Source organism: Mytilus californianus, unplaced genomic scaffold (genome assembly GCF_021869535.1).
Source record: "Mytilus californianus isolate M0D057914Y unplaced genomic scaffold, xbMytCali1.0.p SCAF_7, whole genome shotgun sequence".
In the NCBI taxonomy this organism is placed as follows: Eukaryota; Metazoa; Mollusca; class Bivalvia; order Mytilida; family Mytilidae; genus Mytilus; species Mytilus californianus.
Genome location: NW_026262723.1, coordinates 60,452,594 through 60,463,038, shown reverse-complemented (window position 1 = coordinate 60,463,038; position 10,445 = coordinate 60,452,594). Strand labels below are relative to the sequence as shown.

The window sequence follows — 10,445 nt, the reverse complement described above, 5'->3', positions numbered from 1 at the left end:
GAAAACGTTATAACTATAATTATGCAAGTATTGATACCGGCAAGGTTTAAAAAAAAACCTTACATTTCTGTAACCCTTTAACACTTTAACAGTCTGTCTATATATAATTTGTTTCTGTTCCAAGCCAGGAACCTGCAATTCAATGGTTGTCGTTGGTTGCTGTCTTTCATAATTGTTTATCGTTATAGTTTAAGCATAAATCAGGTCGTTGATCTCGTTTGAATTTGTTTTTTTTTTTCGTTTTGTCATGTTAGGACCTTTTATAGCTTACTGTACGGTATGGGTTTTGCTCATTGTTGCAGGCCATATGGAAACCTGTAGTAGCTACTCCACGTATTTGGTCTCTGGTGAATAATTGTCGATCATACAACATCTACTTATTTTTATATAATGTTATACATGATCTTTACTAGTATTTAATTTTCTTGATCGGGATATTGCACGTTTTGATTGAGCGTGGCGAATTAGTTTGGATCTATCAAAACATTCTAGAATATTTTCGGGCGTAAATTGAATTTTCTTCTTTTTCATCCTTTCATATCTATGCATTTCTTCTGTACTTGAAGGTGTTGAACTATTTTTGCTCAGGCATAACTTAAACACAAATATAAGCTAACGTAACTTTAACTAGCCTATTCGCTTATCAAAAGGCCCGGCTGTTTGAATTATTTGACAGATGATATATTTAACTGAAACGATGTGAATATGACTGAATATTTACAAGGTCTTCGATGTCAAAATATGAAATAAACTATTTCGCGTTTTCGTCTTTGATATTTTATAAACGAATACGAACATCAAAGGTGATTTTCCGTTCGCTTTCGTGTTTTCGCTGGCGCTCTTTTTGTGTTTTCGTGTTTTCGCCTTTCCACTTTAGAACTACATTCCACAGTTAAATGCAAAAAAACATCAACATTAACCACATTCCAAACAGTTGTGTATGAAACTCTACCAGAATTAATATTTATGCCTTTATTTAGGATAATAATAATAATAGTTTTAACCCAACTTTTAGAAGGTTAATTTAGATTTCAGATGCTGTTTGAAAAAATATAAAAATCAAAGTGAACCTCAAAAAACAAGAAAACATTAGTTCTGAACTGACATTCATAGGAGCCTTACAAGTCTTACTTAAGCCAATAAACTGATGTTTTTTACAGTATTTTTCATCATTGGTTCATTACTTTAGATTTGCTTAAAGAGCATTTCTTTTGTAATAGAATACAATGAGTTTTGTATCTGGGAAAAAGAGGAAAGCAAGGAATATAATTGAACTTTCAATAAAGATGCTAAAATATATAAAAAAAACAACATTATTTTAATTTTGTTCTCTCCAAACGTCCGGACTGGTATATTTTGAACATTATCGATGTATAACTGGTTAATTATTAAGTCAGTCAGTGATTTCGTAACCACAAATTACTTAAAACTTTAACTAAATTCTTTCATGGAAACGATGCTTTTGTTGCTAATAAAAAAAACAGGATATCACATCCTAATATTTACGGTAATGTTGTTTATAAAGCACATACATTTAAATACGATTAACGCAAACTCATAGATCCTGTGAATATACATTTGTACTTATTCGCAAAGGATGTCATTTTGACACCGTAGTAAGATCTTTGAATATAATTTTTTATCAAATTAATTGTGTTTTTGATAAATTAATACATAACTAAATATGTATTGCTTTTCATTTGTGAAAACTTATGTTCCTATATCCTATCGATATGTACTTATATTTTGGCATTGCACAAGGTTATGCTTTTCTCTGACTTATAGGGACCTCGGTGGCCGAGTGGTCTATGTAGTCGAACTACTGTATCACTAGTCTGGCAACACAGAGGTTGTGTGTGCGCTCGACTCCAATCTTAATTGACTAGGATTGTTTGTTTTACTACCGAAGGTCGGTGGTTCTCTTCGGGCACTCCGGCTTCCTCCACCAATAAAAACTGACCGTAGTCCAGTTAATTTCTGTAGGTACGTTTATGTGCATTGTTGTCTGGAACTTTAAACAAAAATTGTCATTTTTTTTGCCAATTCTCGAAGTCAGTTAGATGTAAAACCACTATTTAGTCAAGAAGTTTTACAGGATAACGTACATCGATAGTGTACCTTATAAAAATATAGGTTAGTCGTGTGTAAATAAGTATGGCCAATTCCCTCTGTATAAATTAAAGATGTGGTGCATGATTGCAAATCAAACAACTAACAAACAGAGTCCAAATAACGTGGATTTAAGCAATTTTAAAAAGATCATCGTACGTGGTTTAAGAATGTGGCATGATTAAATATGTTCATGGGCGTACAACTCTCTCCCCAACATGGGACAATTGTGTAACAGCATAACATACTAAAGTAAAAACAAACAAATCTGCTGGAAATGTCTCTACTGATCAGATTGGCACGCCTGGAGCACATTAACAACTACGATAAACATACAAGACACAAAGCACCTAGTATATGATTTATCTAAACTGATATGTACATAATTGAAGTGGTAACAAAGGTTTTGTCAAGTTTGTGTACGTATTTTATGTTATGATACACTATGAATATTGTCTGGTACTTACATAACTGTTTAGTTAAACCCCGCAAGGATGGAAATATGTTCTAAGTTTGCTTTCCTCTATTCAGGATTGCTGTCTCATCATTATGTATTTTATGTAAATGAGAGTTTTGTGTTATATTTCAATTTTTCATACGACCAGTGAGTTGCAAACCAGAGTCTTTTTTTCTGTTCTCTCCATGTGATTATGGTTGTAAAGAACACATTTGCTTTTTTTCTACTTAAATTTGTTGTTCCTATCTCCTTTTTCTAAGGTTTCTTTCGATCAGACAAGTAGGTTTTTTTTATGTTGTATGTGTTTAAGCGGCGGCTTTCAATTGGGAAATTGCACCGTACACTAACCTATTTAATTTTACTTTAGAAAAATTCCTTAAACTTTGTTATCACTGATAAACGTTTTATTGATAATTACATATTATCGCTTATTGTTCTACTTGGAAGATACAGGTACGTGATTGCTTGATGAATTAAGTATATACATATATCATGAATATAAGGTCGGAGCGACCATCGGTTGGCACCGCTAATCTGTGTATCTAATGTGAAATATAAAAATAAAAAGATGTGGTATGATTGCCATTGAGACAACTCTCCACAAGAGACCAAATGGCACAGAAATTAACAACTATAGGTAACTGTACTTTGTTTTTTAAATGATTAAAATATTGAATATGTGTAGATAATACTTTAGCTTTAGAAACTAATGCGTAAGACCAGGAACATATATATATGTTAGATATACTGTTCCCAATTAAGACTTGCAATTAAAATTTACAAGTGGTTCAATACTTGGGAACAGTTAATGATCAACCTTAGACATATTTAATTTTAGAAACTTGAAAATAATACTTTGGCATGTTTTAATTTATTGAATGTTGTTTATGTAAAGTCCAGCGGCAAGTATTTCATCAGTTCTCTAGTCGGGAGGTTCTTTTGTAGATTTGCCCTCAAGTGTTGTTAACGTAGCTATTAAGTAATATTGGTGCAGTTGGACATATTAAAAGATAAAATAATCATTTGCAATTCTTCAAATATAACTAAACCTGCAATACTCGTATCTTCAGTAATTAATGTAATTCTTGTAGAATGTTTGTATCATAATTGTGCATTAAAACTGGGACTATTATACTATGTCCCAGATTAAAATAAGTGAGACTTTCATGAAATGTTGAAACTGAATCATAATCTTTTAAAATAATCTACAAAAGTTAAAAAGAAATAGTGTCTTTGCCAGATGATTAATTAATATTACGCAAGGTACCGAAATGATAATTAAACCTGTTAAATATTGATTAGTACTTTGTAATTATTGTAAAAACAAATGGCACGCGACTGTTTTTCTCAATGAAACCATACAACAAACCTCAAACACCTGATAGACAATTTTGAAGACAGAGCGTGTGCTCTTGTTTTGATTGTGGCCCCTTTGATGTTTCTCAAATCTATAAAGAAAATTTAATAAATGTCTAAATGAAGAAAGAAAAAAGAAATACATGTTTTATCTGATTTGATGAAATTCTAATAAAAAACTGAATCTGAAAGTTCAAATTGCGAATTCTGCATGACGTTATAGTTTGTCCATTGGAAAGGAGGAAAAAATAGAGGGGGCAGCATGTATAATGCTGTTATTTTAATAACGCACATGTATGGAGATATATGCTGCCCCTCTTTTCTTATTTAAAAAAAATTAAAAAAAAACTTAATAAAAAAATTTAAAAAAACGAAACTATGTTTGTCCGATTGGATGATCTGTGAAACTTTGATAAAATAATAAAATACTGAATATTGTCAGATTTAAATAAAGTGCTTTAAAAGTGCTTTGATAGATGATTAATTAACACTAAGACAGGTACCCCAATGATAACTAAACCTGTTAAATATTAATTAGTACTTGGTATTCGGTAATTATTGTAAAAACAAATGGCACGCGGCTATTTTACTCAGTGAAACCCTACAGCAAAGCATTATAGACAATTTTGATGTTGTTTTCATTGAGTTTCCCATATCTAAAAAGAAAAGAAAATACAAAAAATAAATAAATTAATAAAATGGAAACATAAAATATACATTTTTCATCTGATTTGATGAGACTTTGAGATGAGAAAATATTTAACCAGAAATATAATTACTTTCTTTAACTAATTAAACTTTTCTTGCCCCTGTCAATACGATGTTACAATAACAGTAGTTTATATATGCTGCATGCCCCTGTCAATACGATGTTACAATAACAGTAGTTTATATATGCTGCATGCCCCTGTCAATACGATGTTACAATAACAGTAGTTTATATATGCTGCATGCCCCTGTCAATACGATGTTACAATAACAGTAGTTTATATATGCTGCATGCCCCTGTCAATACGATGTTACAATAACAGTAGTTTATATATGCTGCATGCCCCTTTGTCTAATTTTCCTCTTAAATAAGATAAGAGCGGCAGCATATATAAACTACTGTTATTGTAATAACGTAAGGAGTTATACCCCTTTATTATTTTTTTCTAATATAAAATAAAAAAAAAAGAAGAATGAATAAAATAAATAAATATATATTTGTCCGATTTGATGATTTTGTATGAGACTTTGATCAAATACAGAATCCGACACTGTCAAATTTGATATTGCAAATTGTGCATTTCGTTGTAGGTTTTCTTGACAATTTAGAATAGCTTTTCCGAATTGTATAAAAATCAAATGAGGAACAAAATGTCACTGTGGTCAAAGTGCTAACATAGATTAACCAAGATAATGCAATATGTACAAGTACAGGAGCGAACCGTTTTAATATTATCTACAATTTTAAAGTTTAGAAATATATAGTATCTTTGCTACATGATTGATTTACAAGAAGCAAGATATTTCAATGACAAATATAAAATGTCAGACACCAATAAATACTTGCAATGTATTCGGTAATTCTTGTAGAATGTTTGTTTCATATTGTAAATATATTTTTTAATCAGAAATATATAATGCATATTGTTTGATATGTCTCAATTTCTATGTACTATATGTTTATGTCTTATAAATGGCGAGACTAAAATAAAATAATGAAAACTGAATCCCAATCTATTAAGATATTGTTTTTTAAGTCACGGTTTTAAGGCACTGTATGTGTATGCATTAAATTTTGGCGAGGCTTTAATAAAATATTGAAACTGAATCCTAACCTATTAAAATGCTAAATAAAAAAGGGTCTTTGGCAGATAATTAATTGATATATTTTGTATAAAGTACCTCAATGATAATTAAACCTGTTAGATATTAATTGATACTTTATATTCGGTAATTATTGTAAAAACAAATACCACGCGACCGTTTTACTCAATGAAACCCTACAACAAACCTCAAACACTTGACAGACAAGATTGAAGACAGAGCGTGTGGTCTTGTTTTGACTGTATACCCTTTGATGTCTCTATAATCTGAATATTTTCCTATCTTATGAAATGAAGAAAAAAAAAAAAGAAAATAAACAATATCAAATTAACAAGAAAATCTTGTAGATCTAATGTTTAAATAGAAGAACATCCTCTATGACAAAATTATTTATAACATATTCACATATGACCACAATATATGGTATACAAATTTATTTTACCTCATTGAAATCATCTGTTAGAACAAACATGCAAAAATCCAAAAACGGAGAAGGCAAAAATAATAAAAAAACAAAAACAACAACAAAAAACCAACCAAACTATTCAATTATGGTAATAAATGCATAAACGCCGCCCCCCCCCCCCCCCCCCCCCGAAAAAAAAGCCTTTACTTCGAAGTCAGGAGTGAAGATTTATTGGAGCCATTTTAACAAAATGGTATAACGAATAGTATAATGGGATAGCTACCCTTTAACACATAGAACACCAAAAACCCATAACGATATATCAGTTGACTATAAGTTATATCAAGTTAATACGACTTACCAATTGGTTAACATATAATTAGGAAAATACATATACATTTTCAGAGACATAATACATATACTGTATTATATGACTCTGTATTTTTTTTCAAGTAAGAGGCAATTTTATGTTATTAGATACATTATGTATATTGGTTGGTAAATTTTCTACCATTTTTTGTGGTATTTTTCAAAGAGATTCTAAAACAAATGTATACGAAAGAAGGATTTGAACTCTCGCGATGTTTGGCTAAGAAGTGTGTTTTTGTACCTAGAGAGAAAACCACTAAGATAACAAAATATAAATATTTTTATGGCAGGAATGTTGCCTTTCATAACATGACAAGTAATGATACAAATTTGATATCATTTATGTTTGTAATATGCCACTATTTTTCACTTTAATTAACTTTGAATTCTTGTACATTAATAAAATTTAAATAATGATAATTTTGGTCCCTTTTACAGAACACCTTGCAATAATAAATGATGTCATTGGAGATGAATCTCATTACGATTTTACATGCAGCCCTAAAGAAATAACAATGTTTCAGGTCATATTTATTCCGATTTCATTTTTTATCAATCAAAGCAAAGAGAAAATAAAAGATTTACTATCCTTATGTAATATATATGTTCTTACGAATTTATCTCTCTTAATCATAAATATTTATAAACAAAATTATGAAAAAAAATGCTTGGTATATTCAAGGACGTTTATTTCGATATTATGTTTGGATACAGATAGACTTTATTGTTGCTTTCTATATATATATATATATATATATATCTATGTTTAATTTTGTAACTGGTATGCTCGTTTTGTTTAATCATTGTATTTTTTATTGCATTCTTCTTGCATTATACTTGAAATGCTCGAGAGTATCAGCAGAAACTTGTAAAATCTGTGTCTATTATACTAAAAGTATAATAGTTCCGGGTAAAATATTGAAATTCTTGGTAAAATAAAAATGCTAATTTGCGTACGAATTCTCAATTTTAACAAAATTCACAAGATTCATTGTTTTAGAGACATATAATACATTTAGTATTTTTTGTTATGTTAACTATTTTTCCACATAGCCATTTAGACAAACTATGTCAATAATGAATGAATTTACCAGTTTAATATTTATGAGAGAACAAAAAATGTTAGCATTTTTTTATTTTATCAGAATCACAGAAAATTGCCAATAAGGCATAATGAATATAAAATTTTTTAATTGTGCATTACAGACATTTTTTACCAGAGATTTCCATGGTTTGTAACTTGGAAAGCTTAAAACAACAAAGGGAGGAGCTTCAGTACATTATTAGGATTATCGTTAATCCTAATTATTATTCAAAATCAAATAGTCCAATAAAATTCTAATAAATGGCTTCACTGTAATAACAAATTCTTAATTGGTCAGTAATTTCTCAAAAATTGTAATAAAAAGATATTTTTTATTCGGTCTTGTCATAACTGTTCCAACATGTCTTCCTACACATGGTCTACTGATTACTTGAACCTTAGTTCCATGATAAGTCGCGGTCAAGATCCTAGAGACAAAGAGCCACCAATGATTGACCACTCATCAGATCTTCTAGACATTATGCCAATGGACTACATAGAGACCCAGTCTACTACCAGTACAATGTCCTATGAATCAGCACCGCCAACAACTGGTGACGCACTCATGTCCAACATTGAAGCTCTCACCAGTCTGCAAGAAGTAACGTCTCTGCTACAACATGTTAACGTCCAGGGCAACACCTTTAACACACATATGCCGTTCAATGTATATAGCCAGCATCTAAACCACCAATCATTGCCACCAGTGCCAACAAATCTGCAACCACCAGCATTACCAGAACTCAGAGAATCATTCTCATCAGTTGTCAAAAGGCCTAGCGCACAAGATCTCTGGCGAACAACATTAGTCCAGCCACCACCTGACTTTACTGTATTCAATCCATCTGGAAAGCTGCCAGAAATTCCAACGCACTCTCAACCTACAGCCTTTGATCCAGAGAATGCCGAGATGGACGACTCATATTGTGTCCTGTGTAAAAGAAATGGTGAAGTCCGCGAATGGTACACTTCTCATGTGTTAAAAGACAATCGTGGTAAAGTGGCTTGTCCAATCCTAAGGAAGTACACGTGTCCAACATGTGGAGCTACTGGTGACAACGCGCACACTATTCGCCATTGTCCAAAGCCTACCAACAAACAGAAGTCATCTGCCAGTGGTAACAAAGGTTTTAGAGTGTAAAAAAACTGTCTTATAGAACTTTTAGTGCTTATTAAATACTATATTAGTGCTTTGCTTTACAGGACGCTAGTTTCTATTGATAATTTAATTTAGCTTATGTAACTGTCAAATTATATAATTAGTGCAACGTATGATATCTTCCAAATAGACATATATGTTATATCAGAGACATACATGTGTATATATGTCTCTGGTTATATGTAAACTAAAAAAAGTTATTTATATCTTGATGTACATATCTAAGTAGTATATTTATTGCATTAAAGAATATTTATTTTACATCTCGTATTTTTTTCCCTGCCAAACAATACCTAAACCCCTCTCGCTTCATTACCACGACTTCTATGCATGTACTTTCACGTAACTACGGTTTTATTGGTCATTGTTACAGTAAATGGAAACATACCGAGTGTTATCTCAATGAAACTGTCTGAGGTATTATGGTTTCAATGTCTTTGAGTTTACGGATGTAACATCGTTTTACTTCAGCAAGAAAAAAGGGTTGCGTTCAAACTTCACACATAAAAATGGAGGCAAACAACAAATATATGTTTTATAATACTGCAGACTATATTCAAAATAGAATTAATCTACTGACTATCCTTTCCAACCTTGAGTTGCTGAAACTCTTTTAACAATGAAGATAAACCTTCAAGTCAGATAGATATATCTAACTATTCAGTTGGTCCAATATCGAACCTACAAAGAAATGGGAAACACTTTTACAAGTACAAAAGACACATGATAAGACGTCACAACAGCTCTGAGTGTAGTCTGTATGTAAAACTTAACATCAAACTAATTGCAACACAAGATTTTGTTGTTGTAAATCATGTGTTGAATCCTGCCACAAACTCGTTAAATGCATCATAATTCTAGCAATTCATTGTTTTCTTGACATTAAAGTCTACATAACTTTTTATCCGAGCGCAACTTACCGACCAACACAGACGAATGCCATCAGTCTGATCGCTCACCTCAAGTTAAAGACCATTACTTATACGGGCTACACAAATGCAATTATTCTAAGCTGAAACTGAAATAGATATATAAGGTTCATCGTGAATGCAAAAATCATATAAAAACATTTCAGTAGAAGCAAGGATTTGTATAGTAAGATACAGAACAATACTTGCTTTAAATTGGCTCAGTGGTTTCAAAATTGTTTTTTTATTATAGTTACCTGTTAAACCGTAAAATTTTGGTCAGTAGTTATCTTGGATGTTGGTAGGTTCAGAGGATGTTTGTTTCAATATCATTCGACAAAATATTAGGAGAGCAATCGATACAAATATAAACATGAAACCAGAGTGAGAGACGTATATAGTAATATAGGTCTCTGATGAAATTTTCCATATTGCCTCACGGGCACTTGTACCTGGATTTTTTTAATCTATATTCGTATTATAGTAAGGTATAAAAAAATCTATATAGGTAAACACAATTTCCAGAGACCAGTGCCTGTGTATTGCCTGTAGTAAAACACTTCGTCATATCTTTATTTTTTGTACTGTTTCAACTATTTTCCCCATTTTGATTCTTCGTTCAAAGTTAAATAGTTACTTAGGTTATTGTTAAGCAGAAACTATTTACATGTGTGAATCCGAAACAGTTGTCTGTTGATTGGGGAAAGGTTCGTCATCATATAAACCAACAAAGCTCAAGGTCATTGTTATCATATCCTCAAACTTACAACATTGCAAAGTCTATA

At 31.2% G+C, this 10,445-nt stretch overlaps 1 protein-coding gene across 1 annotated transcript; it reads left to right on the top strand.

The window, feature by feature from the left end:
• Positions 1 to 7,954: 7,954 nt before the first annotated feature.
• LOC127708527 (uncharacterized) lies at positions 7,955 to 8,734 on the top strand. The gene has a single exon (XM_052213424.1). The coding sequence runs from the start codon at positions 7,955 to 7,957 to the stop codon at positions 8,732 to 8,734; it is 780 nt and encodes a 259-aa protein (XP_052069384.1).
• The last annotated feature ends 1,711 nt before the right edge of the window (positions 8,735 to 10,445 follow it).

Coding starts and splice junctions, on each gene's coding strand:
- LOC127708527 (XM_052213424.1), top strand. CDS start 7,955: ATGTCTTCCTACACATGGTCTACTGATTACTTGAACCTTAGTTCCATG.